At 36.6% G+C, this 20,361-nt stretch overlaps 1 protein-coding gene and 1 pseudogene across 3 annotated transcripts in view; both read right to left on the bottom strand.

Moving 5' to 3' along the window:
* The window catches only part of Hsf2 (heat shock transcription factor 2), a 34,910-nt gene extending 19,676 nt beyond the window's left edge, over positions 1-15,234 (bottom strand). Inside the window, exons 1-5 of one of the 3 annotated variants that reach the window (XM_015500828.2) lie at positions 14,935-15,234; positions 4,571-4,679; positions 4,291-4,418; positions 3,355-3,479; positions 1,440-1,515 (exon numbers count right to left, since the gene is read on the bottom strand). In XM_015500828.2, the coding sequence (XP_015356314.1) occupies positions 1,440-1,515; positions 3,355-3,479; positions 4,291-4,418; positions 4,571-4,679; positions 14,935-15,027 (531 nt within the window). In that variant the 5' untranslated portion in view covers positions 15,028-15,234. The remainder of the gene's footprint in view (positions 1-1,439; positions 1,516-3,354; positions 3,480-4,290; positions 4,419-4,570; positions 4,680-14,934) is intronic. The other 2 variants (XM_048796491.1, XM_048796449.1) reach the window with 2 other exon arrangements.
* A 3,744-nt stretch (positions 15,235-18,978) lies between these two features.
* Positions 18,979-19,685, bottom strand: LOC107152065 (annotated as a pseudogene).
* Between the last annotated feature and the right edge of the window lie 676 nt (positions 19,686-20,361).

The raw sequence follows: 20,361 nt of genomic DNA, 5'->3' as shown, positions 1-20,361 counted from the left end.
TTGCCTCAACCTCCAGAGTAGCTGAATTACAGGCATCCACCACTTTGCCCAGCAACATTTAACATTTTTATCATTTAACTTCTGTACTTGACAACTCCTATAACTGGTACCTCAATATACTTATATACTTAGTATATACTCATATATACTAAGTTAATCAAAAGCCAACATTAAATAGCAAACTTAGGAGCCAATTCCAGGGGCACATTAAAAATCAGTGTTTGTCATCATGAATTATGCAAATCCACTCACCAATACACATATATTTAAATATAAATTTGATGAAAAAATATTAGTGTTTATGAAAAACTGAAATGCAATGTAACTATTATATTAATAATTCTTGTTAAAAAAAAAAAAACCCTACAGATGAAGGTGTATTTTAAGTTAACATTTAATCAAAATTGTGTTTTCTGAAAAATATTAAAGTACATATTAAAATACATGTCTTCTTTTAAATCAGATATTCAGGGTATGCATTAGAGACCCCGATAAAAATGTTTAAAACACATATTTAAACTAAACACTTAGATTTGAACTCTCCTATATTCAACCTTAATTTGCACACTGATTAAAAAAAAAAAAAAAAAAAAGAATCTATTCTGACTACAGGCCAAAGGCTGCAATTACTATTTATTTCTGCTCTAAGTTTGCTCCACTAGACCCAGATCCTGTCAGTCACAGACCTATTTTTAGTTCAAGGGCCTTCCAAGTAGGAACAAGCTGAAGCTCTCCCCCATCTTCCCATTAAAAAACCTGCAGCTTAGAGTCCATTTACTCATAAGTAAAAAATAGCTGCCTTAATTATTTTTATATTTCATCTCTTATTAACAAATGAAAGTTGATATGCAAACATTAAATCAGAAAGAACACATTTTAGGTTCAATATAAAATCTAAGATTCATTTTACAGCATTATATTAATGATTTTATTTTATTATGGTAATCATTATATTATGATTTTATGCAGAAACTAATAATGGCATCCACTGAAAAATCCTTTTGAATTCCTAATTGGGTCAAATTATTTAAAAATTAAATATGCCTATTATAGTAAAAAGTAAGGGGAAATCTCCCACAAAACACAGTAAGACTGTTTTATAATAATAATAATAAAAAGTGATAAGAAATTGGCTAGTGTATTAATTAAGCTCCCAAGAATAAAGTATCTCAAAATTGTTATGCCAGGTAAAAGCTACTGAGATATTATATGAGAGTATAGAACAACCATCATTAGCTATGAGAAATGTTTCTGCTGTTGTTAAAAAGGATATATAACACTTGGCTTAATTTGTTTGTCTTCAAAATTTTACTTTTGTGTATTTAATACATAAAAAACTAAGATCAATTACTAACTACTCAACAGAGGTTTTTTTTGTGTTAGACACATTACTCATTAAACAAATGCAAATGATAGTCACAAGGAAAAGAGCTTCTTACCTTTCGAATAACTTGTTGCTGCTGTGCATGCTTTGCTCTTAATTCAGACACCTCCTTCCAAAGGGACTCATTCTCACTATTATAATTAAAAAAAAATTAAAAAGATTTAGTCAGAAAACCAAACCCCAGTATCTTTAATTAAGAATACTAAAGAATTAAAAAATACAAACCTAGAGAACTTAACTATGTTTGTTTTCACTATGATATGTATTTTTATGAGACCAGAAAGCTGGTTCAATAATACAGGAATGACAACTATCTCAACACAACTCCAGAATCATTCCTTCTTAAATGTATTATCTGCTATTCATGGCAAAATATACAAAAAAAAAAAAAAAACTTAAAACACACTTCTATATCCATATAGTAGCAAGCAATTTACTCCTTTTGATAATGTGGTTTATTACTTTTTTTAATGTTCATCACTTAAGTGAGGTTAGACTTTGTGAATCACCTTAGGAAACAAAAGTGACATTTACTGAACACTTGATGTGCTTCAGGCACTATGCTAAACGTTTCAATTAAGTATTTAAATTTCTCTAAAATAAGCCAAGAAAGGAATAATTGTCTTGAAAGATTAGGACACTGAGATACAGAGAATTTGTGGGAACCTGCCCAGTGTCACACAGATAATTCTATAACTGTTAAAGCCAAACTAAAGTGAGACTCTCAAACTACCTTGATAACTGTCTCAAACAAGCATATGCAAACCACTGTTTTATTTTTTTAAAAGATGGATATTCAACAATGTCAAACCAATAACTTGCCCAATACTAAGATTCTTTTCCTTTGCCGTTTCTTAATTGAAATTGCACTGTCATTAGCAGAGTGAAAATGGTGAGAAGATATGAAAGATAATCTACCAATTAAATAATTTTCAACTTTTGTTAATCTCCACAAAAGCTATTTTTCTCAGTCTGAATTATTACAAAAAGAAATGTGGATTTAAATACAGAGGTATATGAAAAGGAGATTTTCTTTAATACTTACTTACTGAATAACTGCTATATTTTTTCAGACGCACCTTTAAAGACGCTATTATCTGCCTACTAAAGGAGGAGATCATTGCCTCTAACACTTAAAGGATGATCTGGGGATCTATTTCCTTAAGAGCTAAACTGAGATTCAAAGAATTAGGTCAAAGTATATAGCCAACAGACACATCTTCAGTGATTAAATAAAATATGCAAAATGGAGAAATTTATATTTATTCAAAACAAGAACCAAAGCCCAAGGTTACTATTAAAATATAGTTAGGAATATGCAAATCAGTCCATATCTGAAATGGATGAAGAATACATCAAGGAACTACTCTCAAGCCCTTGGAAACTATTAAAGGGAAAAATCTCAGCTGCTTACTAAGAGTAGTAAAATACCTCTCCCTCTCTCTCTATATATATAAACTTATTACTTTGGTAAGTTAGGAAAACCTATCAAGTAATATCATAAAACAAAACAAAGCATCTTTTTGAAGAAAAACGTTTAAATAACATTCTCCCACACCTATGCAGAACAAATATCAAGTAGGGCAAATCTCTTGGGTTCTTTTATTCCCTACTTTTTGTGTCCTACTTTTTCCTAATAGAACTCAAGGAAGAATTTTAAAGGAGGAGGGGGGGGAAAAAAAAAAAAGAAAGGATGGGTAATACATAAGATTTTTTGTGTGTGCCCTCTTTTGTTTGTGAACACCTAAGTAGAAATGTATTTCCTACACTAAAGATTTATTGTTTCTTCAGTAATATTTGTTTATCAAATTGTTTTGATGTTCTTAGGTTCATATGTGATCCTGACCATCACAATTAAAACATATTATTAAAGTTAAGTCTATGACTACAAATCAAAAGTAATAAGAACCAATGCACCAGACAACTCCAACACCCAACACATTAGTATTATATTTGGAAGAATGGTTTACCTTTTTAATTCTGAAAGTCTGGACTCAATTGTTTCCTGTTTTATTTGAACCTTCTGAGCACTACTTATAATTTTTGTTAAATCTTCCTGGCGAATTTTATTTTCTTCTGGTTTTGAAGATGAAACCTTCCAAAAAGCAAATTTAGAAAATCAAAAATACACTGCACACCCATGATTATAATTCAAAGCTTCCCATTATAAGAATTTTTTGTGATCTACTCAAAGGGAGATTTTGTTCTAAAAGCCCAGGGTGGAATTCTAGGAAAAGAATACACTTCACAGCTCATCAAGAGAGAAAGCAAGAAATAATCACTTAAAAAAAAAAAAAAATTTCTTTAAGTTTCCATGAGCAGTAACATCTTAGGGTTTTTTTCTTTTCCTTCTGCCAAATTCCCTGTAATTTTCTCAAGCCTTTTTATTACCACATTCCACTTTTAATTACATTTATACAGTAATGGCTACATGGCAGGTCATTTTCTTTCATGGTTTACAGCCCTTTTATGGATTTAGTAAAAATATCTTATTTCAGCAAAAGATATTCATTCAAAAATGTAATAATTAATGCCTACCATGTACAAAGGACTTATTCTGTACAATGGATATATATCAGTAAACAACAAAAAAAGTCCTACAGTGAGGACTTTTTTTCAGTCAACACAGGAATGAACCTTCCTATTATAATAATGACTCTTCATCCTTAATCAGAATGTTGTAAGCATTTTCCTTTCATCAAGAAAATGAAGAATGAACTCTCACTACAGATGAACACAGGGAAAGGTGGAGGATAGAATATTTAATTAAAGTTTTATTGGTCTGATTCATTCCAACAAAGAACACCTGTGTATTTCTGTACATTCTGCATTTCAATACCTAAAATTACTCACTGGTCAATCATAAATGTAAAAATCTTAGCTAAATAACGTTAACAACAACTCACCTTCCTTTTAATGTTCTCCAACAAGTCATCCTGGCCTTGTTTGAAGTAAGGATGCTGAAATTCAACAGGACCATCTCTTTCCTGCTTTACTATTCCAGAGTCAATATGTACTACTTTACGGAAACCATCTGAAAAAAATTGAAAATTTACTCACTGGAATTAGACAACAGTCAAAAAGTCACAATGCTTGTGTGGAATTTTCCTTTATCATCTTAATGAGAAAAAAATGGTTTAATCAGTAATTGGTTAGCAGAACAAATAAACTGCTGTCCATACTTACACATATTTAGTTGCCTTACAAAGCTTGCCATGTTATTGTGCTTGAAGTATTTTGGAAGAATTTCTTTTGCAAATCTTTGTTCATCCAAGACCAGAAAACTTTGGCCATTCTAAAGAAAGCCAGAAAAGGTCAATTAGTTAAGGTTCTCTGGCACACTCATATATATGAATCCCAAACCTGTCCTGACCAGTCCTTCCATGATACCTTCAAATCAAAATTCTATTCCTGATAATGGCAACAACAACAACAAATTGCAATTAAGTGTCAAACTGCAATTAAATTTTCTGATATCTACCTAACACCAAATACTGCATTGTTGAGAGCCACAGCCGAAGGGGCCCCAGCAAACTTCCAGCTGCCAGCAAACTTCCAGCTGCTGGCTGATGATTGGCTCACAGCGGCCCCAGCAACATCTAGCTGATTGGCTCCTCTGCGGTGATGCTCATTGGGCTGTTTCCCTGCCCTTTCAGACCACGGAGCTGCTCATTGGGGGACTTTTTTGGCTCCGCCCACATGACCCAGCCAATCGGCCTCAAGAGCAGGAGGATTGTGGGAGGTGGGGAGAAGCTTGTGTGGGAGAGAGAGGCTGGTGGAAAGCCGGTGGTGGCAGTTGAGGCTCTGAGGGTTTCTCCTGAGAGGCTGTTTTGTTTGGCGTGTGTGGTTCTAAAAATAAAGTTAGTTTCTTTTGACAAGTGGCTCCTGATTGTGCCCAGCCAGACTGCGGCATTTGGTGGCCCGTACTGGGAACGAACCCGCGACCTTGGCGTTATCAGCACCAAATTAATGCCCCTGGTTATACTTCTACCTCTTTTAAACAATTTTGCTCAACATTTGGCATTACTCATATAACAGGAATCCCATACAATCCACAGTCCCAGGCATAGTTGAAAGAGCTCATCAAACTATTAAAATGTACTTATTAAAGCAAAAAGAAGGAATTGGGAAGGGGTATATATTCCNGGTGTATCTTCCTCTCTTCTGCTTGTCATGATTGTCCAGCTAAAATTTGGGGGCCAACAGAGGTGAGGCAAAGAACCTCACCCCCCCGCTGGTACAAAGACCTCTCCACAGGTGTGGCTATATACTGGACCGGTAGTCAGTGACGGGTAAGATCCAATTGCAATGGTACCTAAGGACCATATGTACTATTGGACAACCTAAGGCAGGCACGGTCCCTAAGCCACATGCTTGTTGTTTAAACAGAGAGGGGGAGATGTTGAGAGCCACAGCCGAAGGGGCCCCAGCAAACTTCCAGCTGCCAGCAATTAAGATGGTCAAGAGCAAAAAACAAAAAATAAGTATTGATGAAGATGTGGAGAAATTTGAACTCGTGTGAATTGCCAATGGAATATAAAAGTGTGGCTGCTATGGAAAGAGTATAGTAGTTCCTCAAAAAATTAAAACAATCACTATAATATCCGGCAATTCCCGGTATAGATATGTGCTTAAAAGAAGAAAAAGAAGCATAAACTTTGAAGCTCACAATAGCATTATTTATAATAGCCAAAAGGTGGAAACAACCAAAATGTCCAACAGTTGAATAGATAAACAAAATGTAGTATATACAATGAAATATTCAGTCTTAAAAAGTTAGTCATGACACATGCTGCAACATGGATGAACCTTAAAGACATTATGATAAATGAAATAAGATAGTCACAAAAGTATAAATACTATGCAATTCCACTTATATGAAATATCTAGAAAAGTCAATTTCATAAAAAACAAAGTGGAATGGTGGTGGTTAGGAACGGCAAAAAGAGTTGGACATTACTATTTTGTGGGCATGGAGTTTAGTGCGGAAAGAAGAAAAACATTCTGAAGGTAGAAGGCAATAAATGTTACCTAACAATGTGAATGCATTTAATGCCACCAAACTATATCTTAAAAAAGGCAAAAACAGTTAGTTTTATGCCATTTACATTTGCTACAATTAAAAAAACAAGTGGGAACATCGATGATTTGGAAATCAAATACTGAGCTTTTCAATAAAGGTGCTAGACAACTGAATATGTAGGAAATAGTGAAACCAGATCCCTCAAACCACACACAGAAATCAATCCCACCTGAATTCAAGACATGAAATGCAAACCTTTAAAACTTTTGTATTTCATGTGAAATGTAAAACCTTTAAAACAACCTGCAACTGCAACAGAACAAAAATATACCAGTAACAATAAAACAATGTTAAGAATCTAAAAAAAGTTTTAAAAATATACAGGACCTAAAATACACACAAGTATATACATACACAGAATCTTTAATATTAAAATAAAGAGGACAAATGTGTTGTAAAGCTATTAATTCTCCCTAAATTAACCAATACGTCAAATTCTCTCTTAATTTAAAAAAAAAAAAGATTTTTAAAGTAAAGATGAAGCGGTGCTATTACAAGATACTTAAAAGTTTATTTGTAAAAAGAAACAAAAAGCCAGGCGCAGTGGTACACACCTGTAATCCCAGTAGCTCAGGAGGCTAAGACAGGAGGATCACGAGTTCGAAGCCAGCCTCAGCAAAAGTTAGGCACTAAGCAACTCAGTGAGACCCTTTCTCTAAATAAAAAATACAAATTAGGGCTGGGGGTGTGGTTCAGTACCTGAGTTAGATTCCTGGTACTCACACCCAAAAAAGAAAGAAAAAACATGAACCACAAAAAATTGATAAACCATACTAAAATTAAGGAGCGATACTCATCAGAGAAGATACATAAGCCACAAACTGGGAGAAAATGAAGGCAACACATATAACCAAAACATGAATTTTATAAGGAATTCCTGCAAATAATAAAAGTAAAGACAAATAGAAAAATGTACAAAACAAACATGTCACAGAAAACATATGGCTAACTGAACATGAAGAGATTTTAGAACTTACTAGTAATTGGGGAAATATAAAAATCTCACTGAGAAAACATTTTATATCCTACTGCCCGCAGCCAGCTAGGGCAGCTAAACTAGAGGTCGCTCCAGTGAATTTCTTAAAGTATCAAATAAAACACAGACACACAATTTACCTTAAAATTCAAGCCCCAGGAATTGAAGCTCCTCTGCCCTCAGCCTCAAGTTCCCCAAATGGGAGAGCTAGGAATGTCACAAGAGGCTGGTGAGAGAGAGCTAGCACGTTCCAGAGTCGTCTTTTATTGGGGGGGACTCTGGTTCTTAGAAATTTCCATCCAAAAAAGGTCAAGAGGGCCAGGGTTACAAGGACAGGAACTAGATCCCTGGGGATGTAGGAAGGCATGCCCAAGCATGAAGACACACTTGGCGGCATTTTTACTACTCTCAAGATAGGGGCCACCATCTACAGTCACTTGAAACTGGTCAGATCACTGAAAGTGACTGACAGGGCCTCAACCAATCAGGAGAGGAAAACTCTGGTCACATGACATGGCGGCCACCCACAATATCCATTAATTGTTAAAAATTAAGAATGATAATATACAGTTTGAGGAAGAAAATTAACTGAGAAATTCAAGCACAGCTAATAATAGGAGAGTAAATAGATCTGATCTCTTTGAGAAACAACGTGCTCTATCTTAAAACATTCATGTTCTAATTCCAAGCAATTAATTCATATATAGACATACCTTACAGACACCTGATATAAAAATATTAGTAACAGCATGTGATACAGTTGATCATTTATCTTCCTAAACCATTTTCTTTCATTAACTTCTATGACCTTACTCCCTGATATTCCTCTTTTTCCACTGTTTGTTCTCAGACTCCTTTGCTGGCTTGTTCTTGACTTTACATCCTCTGGATGCTGAATACCCAATCTTTCAGTTCCAGTTGCTGCATCAGTTTTCCCAGATTTCATTCAGCCCCATGACTTTGCCGCTCACAAGCGCCAAACTCTGCCCTGAAAGCCAAACTCATACCCAATAACTCATACCCAACATTTCCACTTGGATATCTCAGGGTATGGAAATCCATCAAGCTGTTCAGAAATATTCCTGTTCTTCCTGCACTGCATTTCTCTCACCTTTTTTGGGGGGAGGGGAAAGGGGAGGAGGGAACTACTATGACCAGTGACTGAACTCAGAGAACTCATCTGACCACTAAGCCACATCCCCAGCCCTACTTTATATTTTATTAGCGACAGGGTATTACTGAGTTACTTAGTGCCTTGCTTTTGCTGAGGCTGGCTTTGAACTTGTGATGGTCCTGCTTCAGCCTCCCAGGCTACTGGACAGGTGTACACCATGGCACTCAGCCTCAATGATTCATTTTTAATCTCAAATTTAAAAACAGTAACCTCAACCAACATTTCTGTTCAGGCCAAATCTGAATCATTGTTAATTCTTTGTTCCTTCTCTACAGACAATTTACTAGCAAGTATTGAAGCTCTACCTTCAAAGTGGAAATCAAATTTGACCTCTTCTCAGACCACTATGAATACAACTAGCCTAGTTTCAGCCACCATTTTCAATACCACACTGGAAAACTCTCAGTCTTCTAACTAGCTGCCTAACATCCAATATCCCTATTACAACCTTATGGCCCTAGGCCATCTGCTTCTTCTTTTCTGATCTCTCTCTCCTAGTCTCTAAAAGATATATCAACAACATGGGCCTTCTTACTTTCTTAAACATTCCATATTCAAGGACTTTACATTTGCTATTCCCCCTTTCTGTGATCCGCCCTTTCTAATCATTTAGGTCTGTGCTCAAATGCCATCTCTTTAATACAGCTTTCCTTCTCACCCTTCCGAATATCCACAAATTTCACTCAGTTTATGTGACAATTATCAATTTATTGCTCTTCTGCAAACATGGAATTAATTTCCACAATTAACTCTTTTGTGGTAGAGGATATTTGAGAGAACCTGCAAACAGGTTCTCCAAGCACCTAGATCTTGTAATGCATGATGATAGGAAGCAAACAAAGGACAGCAACTTTCCCTGTCACTCCCTCTTACCCTTGGGCAGTGAAATGTCCCTAGCAACACCTCTCCCAACATTCACACTTGGATATGGAAATCCAAAGAACAAATTTACTCTAAAACAGGGGGCTGAATTTTTCTTAAAAGGGCCAGATAAATATTTTTTGCTTGTTGATAAGGTCAAGATTTTCTCTGTGTAACAAAAAAAGCAGCTATAAGCAATATATAAATAGACTGATCACGGCTATGTTCCAATTAAATTCATAAAACAGATGACTGGCATTTGGGCTGTAGCTTATCAATCCTTGCTCAGAGTTCTAAATGTCAGATTTCCAGTAAGTTCCACCAGTCCAACACAAATGACTTCTCTTCCATTCAGTGAAATATGGCCACACTTTCTCCAACAAGGCCAGGATCCTAGCCTTGAGGGAAGTGTCCCTACTATGGCATTATCATAGCTATACCAATACTGACTGTTCCTACTAACTACTCCTATATTCTTTAGAGTTTTCTTTACTCCAATTCCTATGAAATAGTAATTCTATTAAACTTTCCCTATTGAAAATATTCTGTGGATGCTGTCTTTTGATTGGATCATAACTGACAGACTGTTAACCTGTTTGCTCTCCTTTATGGTACTTATCACTGCTCAGTTATTCATATTGGCTTATTTTATCTATCAGTACCTTCTACTAGAATGTAAACTCCACGAACAAAAGCACTTTGGTTCACTACTGAATAAATTCCTAGTACCTAGCATACGGGCATTAACAGGTCCACAACAAATATTTATGATTAACTTACTAAATGAATCTTTAGTTCAATAAACTCAATCATATCTGTCGAATCTCAACTCTTGGATAATATCAAATAAAGAAGAAAGTTTCTTATTTAAATCTGCATTGTCTTCCTCACACAAAGCCCTCATTCACTCCTATCATTCTGTGTCTCTACTTTGGTATTCCTTCAGTCTCTACTCTAAAATTAATAAATTACATCTTTGAGTACAAAAATTCAACCTTATTGCCATAAACCCATGAGGCTCAAGCAATTCAACAGTGAATTCTCCCTTCTCCCTAAACATTTTACAAGGGTCAGAAAGCCATTACTGAATGGGACAAGAGATTGGTACCTTCTCCTCCATCCTTACCCATAAATGTTGGCAAACTTTCCAATAGTAGTCAGTAGCCATTGCTACTGCCTAAATTAAACTTTTGGCACTCTTAGTGTAGAATGCTCAAAATGTTCTTACAAATAATCTAATACTTTAGGCTCACTGAAAACAATTTCCAGAATATAAATGTGCAACTTTAACAAGTCTGTAACTTTTCAATGTTCACCAATTATTTCTTAAGTCTTTAACTCCTCTTTTACATATACAAAGAAAAATAATTTGCAAATGAGTCTTCCAACTTTTTTGCAGGCCCATCTAACTTGGATTTTACCCTTACTTTGCCATGTTTGTGTTTCACTCTACAGTATCAAAATAATGCAATGGTTGCCGGGATATTCAAATTCCTTCAAAACAGCTAGAAAACACTACAGTTTTCTGGTTTGCTCCCTCCACCTCCTATTTCTTTATTCATCTGTGCTGATTTGAGAATACTAGAGAATTGCCAAAAGGCACAAAAAAGTGGAACAAATAGGTATGAGGTCTCTAGTGAAATCATGCATCCTTCTCAAGCAATTTGAGAAACAGAGACAAAGGTAAGAACACTGACCTTACAGTAATTTCCTTCTTTTATTCTACTTTATAATTATCAACATTCAATAGCAGTAAAAACTGTTCTTCACTATCAATGACAAGAACTTTCATTTAACCTCCATAACCTCTTGTCTCTGAATATCAGGTTTCCCCAGTTTCTTCCTAGCTAAACATGTGCCCTTCTCTTTAGGATATATTACATTTAAAAGCATGCTTTAGGTTGTCTGAAAATACTCTCTCTTTCCTTGACTGTGGAAATAAATTGTTTACCAGAACAAAGAACTATTATATGAAGTTTTGAAGTTACGGGAAATGTTTTAAACGAAAAAAAAAAGACAACTTTTTGTTTGGGAAGAGAATAAAGGAAAAACTGAAATATGTATAGTGTGTTTTTCTTAAAGACCTTGGATCTAAAGACCTATTAAAAATTTTGAGTCAGTAACAAATTTAGTATAATTCTGATCATTCACAATATTATTTCTGTTTAATGAAGAGAGGATTATTTCACTTAATTTTGTCAAATTTCAAGAAAAACTAAAGTTACGTAAGTCTTTAGAACTGTTAAGCCAAACTTTCCAAATTGCAGCTGGTGAGTTTTCTGTCCTTGCCTTACACTCAAGTTAGAGATTATTTTCCGCCACTGGGGAAAAAATGCCTAAAAGATTGCTTGGTTCCCAAAACATCTGCTTCTTCTAAAAGGCCTTAATACGATTTTCAATCAGATACTATAAATGCTAAATTACCTCAACAGAAGTGCAGCACAAGTATGGGAAAATAAATAAATAAAACAGAAACAACTATAAATAGCAACTTTTAAAAGATGCCGGTAACTTATTTTGGTTTTTCATCTAACATCACTGTTTAAAAGTTTTACCTTTCAGTGTCAGCACTGCTTTTAGAAAATATGTGTGGCAGCAAGATTGAAGATAGGCAGGTGCACTAAGCTACTAGGTTAGTACTAGATAACATTTATCCAGATTTATCCACTAATTTGTGAAGGATATAATTTTTTTTTTTAAAGAGAGAGAAACTCTTTCTAGACAGAGAGAGGGGAGAGAGAGAATTTTAATATTCATTTTTTAGTTATCGGCGGACACAACATCTTTGTTTGTATGTGGTGCTAAGGATTGAACCCGGGCCGCACACATGCCAGGTGAGCGCGCTACTGCTTGAGCCACATCCCCAGCCCCATGGACATCATTTTCGTATAAAATTAAACATGGAACCAGGCATGGTGGAGCACACCTGTAATCCCAGCGGCTCAGGAGGCTGAGGCAGGAAGATCTTGAGTTCAAAGCCAGCCTCAGCAACAGTGAGCCATTAGGCAACTCAGTGAGACCTTGTCTCTAAATAAAATACAAAATAGGACTGGGGATATGGTTCAGCAGTTGAGTGCTTCTGGGTTCAATACTCGGTACCAAAAAAATAAAATAAAAATTAAATATGGTGCTAATCCCTATATTAATTTTAGTACAGTTGGTGGAATATTGATCTTGGAGCTCAGAAATCTATGTTAGAAGATTGACCTTGGGGATCAGAAATCTATGTTAAGAGGCTGATCTCCAATCTTGACTGGCTGTGTAACTATAGCTAAGTAATCCAACCTGTCTAAGCCTAGAATCCTCAATTATGGTGGGTGAGATGGAGTTAAACTAGATGATTTCTAAAATTCCTTTCAAATGTTCTTTATCATTTCTACCACTAGCACAGGGATTTCACTCATTCATCAAACATTAAACACCTATTGTAACTCTGGCACAGACACAGACCTGAGTTCATTTTCATTTTCCTACTGGTATATTAGAAAAAATGAGTAGTTAAAATATACACTAAGCTGGGCACAGTGTCGCACGCCTGTAATCCCAGTGACTCAGGAGGCTGAGGGAGGAGGGCTGCAAATTCAAAGCCAGCTTCAGCAACTTTTGAGACCCAGTCTCAAAATAAAAAATAAAAAGGGCTGGGGATATGGCTTAGCAATTAAATGCCCGTGGGTTCAATCCCCTGTGCAGAAAGGAAAAAAAAAAAAAAAAGCTAAGACTTAATAATTTAATAATGGAATAAAAAATTACTGTCTTATTTCTTTGCCTTAAAATTCATGAAATTAAGTATTTGTGGATGAGTATGAAACTCTGCATTTGATACTGCAGAGAAAATAACAATGTTATTAATATATTGGGCTTATGAGAATTTATTGGACTTGCCACTAACATAATAATAACCTTTTATTAAAACCAATTACCAATATATTTAGGTACCATTTCAAAGTAGTACAAACAAGGCTTTTCCAAGTCAAAAAGGTATGATAAAGTCAGCTCAGGCAGAAAGAGTACCTCATCCAATTTCTAACATGAATACATAGATGAGTAACAGTCTGTGCTGATCCATCCTTGTCAACTTTTAATCCTTCTGACTGATGAAAAGCATGAGACATCTGTTTATTTTAAGTACATCCTAGTGGCTGGCTTTCTTATTTTCACCTTTCCTTGCACAACTGTACAGAATTCATCAAATGCTTAATACGCACAGCTTCACCCAGAAGGGTTTAAAAAAAAATCCAGTTGACAACACAAGAAAATTAAACACTAGAAAGTTTAAAAATGAATAAATGACACTAAGAATAGTCAAAATCTCATATGCTTGATATGGTACACTATTAAAAATAAAATTGAAAACTATTAATAAAAAGAAAAGAAACAGAAAGAAAAAAAAAGGAGACAACATTTATTTAGCATGTAACAGGTGTCAGGCATTATGCTGGTAGTTTTGACTTGTTCTCAAAAACTCCATACATGAAAATATTCCCAACTAAGTGATCATCTACAGTTAAGAAAAACCCAAAATGCCTCATAAATTGATTCCAATAATCCAAGTGTCTACTAAAGTAAACGTAGTGTCGATGTTAATAATCATTCTGTCTAGAATCTTTGTGTTTGGAACTAGAAAGGGTCTCGGGTCATGGAGGCAACCCATCCATCCATCTTATGCACAGAGAAACTTAGACCAGACTGGATAAGAGGCTTAAGTGGGGTTATCCTTGTTTGGAAGCAGAGTCATGATCAAATAATCTAGGCACCCATATACCATTCTGCGGGCAACTGGGGAAATTTAGTAATTCACCCTTAGCTCCTCATCAAGTTACTGAACACGGTCTATTAGCACTTTCATTATCATAATTATAAAATACCCGATTACACAAATGGCCCGTCTCCAAAGAATACTTTGCCATTTTCTATTTCATGTTTGAAAAAGCCATTGATAATAAATAGCCTGCGTCTGAACATCCACCTACTCCCCCGACAGCTCTCCTCATAAAAGATCCCAGATGCAAAGCGAGGGGTGTGTGCGTGTGGTCAGGTCGCTAGGGTACAGATTTCCCCAGCTAACCCCGCGCCGAAGAGCCCGGCCTGGATCTCCGGGTTCCGATCCCTACCCGAGCCGGATGGAGGATGAGTGTGCAATAACGTGGCTCCCGCGCCCTAGGTACGTCGACTGCCTAGGCTGCGCGGGGCCGGTTCGGAACGCGACCCGGCCGGACCGTTACGGGCCGCCCCTCCCCCACCGCGGCCCGCGGCGAGCGGTGCGGCCGGGCCCCAGCTCCCCTCGTGAACAATACCAGGGGTCCTCTAGAGGCTGCGCGCAAAGGCCGCGCGCGGTGCCGCACAGCCGCCGCGCGCCGCGGGCCTGGCAGGGAGCGTCGAGCCGCAGGCCGCGAGGGACAACCCCGTGGGAGGGAGCGGGAGGGGGCGGTTCGGAGGCCGCGGTGGCCCGACCATACCTGGCTCCAGGTGATGAACTCGTTGGTGTGGGTTTCCTCCACAAGCGTCCACAGCTTGCTGAGGAAAGCCGGCACGTTCGAACTCTGCTTCATTGTTAACCAGACGCAGGAATTCCGAATTCTACACCCGAACGCAGCGGCGGCGGTGGTGGTGGTGCTGGCGGAGGCGGCGGCGGCAGCAGCTGCTCCCCGAGAACGCCCACCACGCAGGCGCAGCAGCTCTCGGGCCCCGCCCCCCACCCAGCCCCGCCGGGTGCTCAGCTAGGCTGGGAGGCCCGGCGACCGCACGTGACAGACAAATCTCTGTGCTCCGCCCAAGCGCGCTGGTCTCGCGCCGGTCCTCCGCGGAGCCAGTCCTAGGCCCCGGCCGCGCCACAGAGGAAAGTGATTGGATGCTGCCGGCGTGATGGGCGGGAGTTAAAGGGGGCGCTGCCTTCTCATTTGCTTTTTATACGGGAGGTTTCGCTGTAGCGGACCTTCAGCTTAGGAGAAGGCGCTTAGTTGTTTCTATTGGGAAGGGCATTGAATTCTCTGGCTGTGCCAGAAAGGGCTACAAAAAGTCGACAGGGGCTTTTGAGTCCTAAGTTTAGCAAGCAAAGTGTAATTTGCATCCTGGTAGTGGAAGGGATAAATCACGCGAGGCAGAGGGCAGCTTTCCAAGGTGATGTGTTAGGCCCAAATAGAAACTGTTAAAATAATGAACCTTATCCTTAAATTTTAATTAGGGGAAAGCGACTCCTTTAAAATATTTATAGAAAAGAGGAATTTAAACAATAACTATTTTGTAAATACGGATTACTGTAAACCAGGCACTGTAATAGGCATGCTGTTACATGTTGTTTATAATTATGCAAACATCAGTGCCTACTCTGTGCCCAGCCTGAAATGAATTAGCCTAATTCTTTTCTGGGGAGGGGGGAAGGAGAATGAGGGGGAGTTTAGGAGGCGGTAACAGAATTAAACCCAGGGGCACTTAACTACTGAGTCACATCCCCAGTCCTTTATTATTATTGTTACTATTATTACTACTACTACTACTACTACTATTATTATTATTATTATTATTATTATTATTTTGATGTAGGGTCTTCCTAAATTGCTAAGGGCCTCACTAAATTGCAGAACTTTAATTCTCCTGCCTCAGCCTCTGGAGCTGCTGGGTTTACAGCCTGTGCCACCAGGCCCAGCTCATTGTCTAATACTTTATATTATTTTAGTCAAATTAATTGTTCCTTCAGGTACACTGTAGGTACATTTTTATTTACCTGAAATAGTTTGGCATATGGAAAAAAATTACTGGGCAAGGAAAAAGTAAGTCTGAGTTTGGGTTCAGCTTCAGGGACACTTTAATGTATGTTAAATTACACTGGTACTGTGTCATTTGGAAGAATTCTTTAATGTATCTGCAAAGTTTTTTTCCCATTTCTTCCTTGGAGATAAGAATATATTTTCCCATAGTTTCCCTAATAATATAGCTGAAAAATTCTTTGAAAGTATGAAGAATTGTGCAAAATTAAACTTTTAGTTTTTACAATAGTCAGCAAAAAATAAGATTTGCAAATAAAGATAATTCACTATAGAATTAGTTTCCTTCCTAGGTATATGTAAAATAGTCTATTTTTTAAAATGTACATAATTTCCAATGAGCACATATTGATTGAATACTGACTTTGTGTTCAGCACTGGCTTGTTCGCTGAAACAAAATCAGATGTATGAAGGGATACAAGTAATAAAGGAAGTGCTATTTGATTAGCTTGTATATATGACAAGGGCTTTACAGCTCTTATTCAATCCCCACAACCATCCAATCATTGAAGCTTCAAAGTACCTGATTCAGATTCTGATCCAATCAATTATGCAAAAATCTGGTATCAATAGTGTAACCAGACTTAGTGATTAATAATTATTTTCAAGGATAAGAAGACTGAAGCCAAAGATGAACTACCAGAGGTTTCTACCTACATTCCTTTCTGAACAATGTGTTGATTTTTCTCCATTTTGGAATGGTATTTACCAGATCTAGTGCCTCTTACATCAAATGTGAGTGAAAATACCTCCTATACTTACTTCACAGAGTGAAACTCAATGAACTGACATTTTTCTCCACAATCATACAGATACCTTTCTAAAACACAAATCTGAAAACCTTATCTTCTCTTTGAAGTCATTCAGTGGCTTCCCATAATTTCCAGAACTAAATCTAAACCTTTAAGATGGCATGAAAGACCTTCAGTGTTCTGATACTACCTACTATTTGAGTCATGTGTCCAGCACTCTTCACACCTTAGCCTTAGCCACACCTGACTGCTTCACTGGTGTTATTTTACAAGTCACATTCTTTCACACCTCTGTATATTTCCACCTCTGTTGCCTCTCCTGGAGAGCCCTTCTGGTTCCCCGTTATACCCTAAATTCCTCCTTAACGTTCAAGGTCAGTTGCATGCAGATCTCATCTCTTTGGTGAAATCTTCCTTGATGATCTTTATTATAGCACTTATTACATCATATTGAAATGTATGTGCCTTTTTATACTGGACTGTGAAAATACTTTTAATATAAAGACTGTCATAATTACATCCATTCACCTACAAAGCTATCACAGTGTTTTGTATACATTAAACTCAATAAGTATTAGTTGAATAAATCAATGAATACACAGATAAGCGCTAACCATCCATTTAGTCAAGCTTCCTTTTCCTTGAAAAGGCCAGGATAGAACTGAATGACTTCTGACCTTTTAGATCAAAGTCTGAATCAAGGACTCCTTGGGACACATTAAACACTTGCTAATTAATGACAGAACTCTTGCTTTATAAAGCCCTTATACGTGGTGATTGTTAGATTTGCTATAATTTACTCTAAAATACTCCTACTTAAACAGTAAGATGTAGTGTGACCCTTAATTGTAATTTGCACCCTGGGGATAGTTAATGGTTGAAATACTCTAATTAAGAATACACACTCCAGAGGCAATTGGTTAGCATTTGAAAGATGTATCAAATTCCTACTCTCTGAAAGCATTCTTTCTTTCTTTTTTTTTTTTAAATCAGCATCAAAGTTTTGTTAATTAGGATAATATATGTGAAAATGAATTTGTGTGTGAAATGAGTGAAGTTCAGGATATTTGTGTTTACTAAGAACAGTGTACACCTCCACTTTGGACTAAACTGGGAATCCTGATACTTGAGCAATAACACCCTTCTTCTGAAGGTGCCCTTGTCCCTGACCTTAGGATTCTTATCCTCTTAATCAAAGCATTTGAGTGATCTGGGGTGAAAGTAAAAATGAGGCTCTCCTACAATTTTTTTGCCATAGTTTTCATAAGACATAATAGGTTAGGGATGTGGTAGAGTGAATGCTGGTAGCATGGGTCCTTGGGTTTGATCACCAGCACAAAAAAAAGAAAAAGAAAAAAGACATATTTGGTAAAATATCCAAGAAGATCAAATTTAATTATTATTGTCTGGTATTCTGTTAATGGAACAGTGATGTTTAAAATAATTAATGAATAAAGACATAACTTTTAAATCATGTTTATTCCATATAATTATTTTTTCTTGACTTTATTTCAACAAAGTCACTGATTAGGCTGTCATCATCAAAATTGTTACATAATCTGTGTTGTATGGATGTTATTGATCAAACTATTAAAAATGTAATTGCACTCAAAGCACAAATGTATTTAAAAACCAATCTATTTTCTAAAATTATTAAAAATAAATGTTGAATGTTGAAAAATTAGGTATGTTCATATTTTAAGTTATATTCAGAATTGTTACAAAATTAAAATTCAATAAATTATATTTAATAAATTTTAATTTTTAAAAACTATTCACATAAATATAATATTTTAAATTTAATATTTTGAAAGAAAATCAAATGGATTAAATGCTTCAAAAAATAAACTCTCTTTTACTCTGAAACAGTTCTGTCTCTGGCATGGATAGAAAGTAGAGTAACCTAAAATCTTGTATTTCAAAGGCATAGGAGATGGAGTGATGTTAAGAACTGTAGGATGCCAACACTGAGTGCTAGATCCCAAGTGATAGAGGGGCATATTTCTTTCTTTTTTTTAATATATGAAAAGACATTTTATTATATTACTAAATAACATATTAGTGAATACAGTAGATTGCATTTTCTCAAATGGCAAATGAGACACCAGATAACATTTTTCTTTGATTCTCCCAGGAGTCTCAATATCATCTGTCTTTTGGTTCGGATTCTTACCACGTCTATGATACTGTCCATGAGGATACCAACGATGTTTAGTAGTAAAGAACATTTTGCTAAATTTTTCTATCATGGGTCCTTGCTCAAGGTGTTCATCTTTTTCTTCTAATCTGGTTTTTAGCACTTGATCATGTATTTCTTCATTACTGTGCACAGGATCTGGTTGAGGAATAGGTTGTGTATGTTCATATGGCATATCCACAGAATAGGACACCATACTAATGTCCTGCCATCAGATGTCAAAGCAAGCTCTACTTTGCAATTATAGGCATCTGGAAGAGAAGAAAATGTGGATTTATGACAAACACCAGAAAAAGCACTGTTTTGAACTGGAAATAAATGCTTCCAGAGAATTCTCTTTGGTATCATCCATTTGAATGCTATCGCTGCCATGGTGTTATAAAGATGATCAGACCATATGATGAAAGATGTTCTGAAGAGCAACCACCTTTAAAATCTGCTTCTAGGCACACCAATTTTTATTCCAGGAGACCGCCTCCACCTATTTGATTCTTAATGAGTGTATGCATTAGGATATTCAAGGCCTTCTAAAGTCCTGGGTTCTAGGCAGAGAACTGCTCTAGAGTATGAAAGTAATACATCTAGATTTTACCAACTCTCTTGAACATTTGCTGAGACCTAATGTTGGAACATTGCGACATCAGTGTACTTCACCTGGTTTATAGAACGAGGGACTAGCTTTTTGCATATTTTTGGTAACATATCTTTGTAACTGTGGCAGAATAGCAACTGATTCTTAGTTCTTCTACTTGGTGGTACCGTTGTGAAAAGAAAATGAGTCGACTTTCACTAATTCTGATTCTTTGGGACTACAAAAAATCCAATCACTGAAATAGTCAAATTGGCTTAGATTAGTCATCAAGAATGTAAATCTGGCAAAATTCTCCAGGTTGAAGAAACAAAACAGATCCTTACATTGAACTATGAGTTCAGTTAGATGGAAAACTAAATTTCAGTGCTGGATTGTAGGTTTAATTGCATGGCACCTTTCAGATATTAGTGGTTAAGGATATATTCCAAGATATATTTCCAATCTCTTATGATAAAGACCTCCTAACATCACTCTGTGAAGAACTCCCATTTCCTCCGTATAAGTTCTATACCATTTATTTTCTTGATCTACTGGAACAACCTACCAAACATTTGTACAAATTACCTGATTTGACACCTGG

The sequence above is a fragment of the Marmota marmota genome, unplaced genomic scaffold (genome assembly GCF_001458135.2).
Source record: "Marmota marmota marmota unplaced genomic scaffold, marMar, whole genome shotgun sequence".
NCBI lineage: Eukaryota > Metazoa > Chordata > Mammalia > Rodentia > Sciuridae > Marmota > Marmota marmota.
The sequence above is the reverse complement of the archived record's forward strand: the minus strand, read 5'-3'. Positions and strand labels throughout refer to the sequence as shown.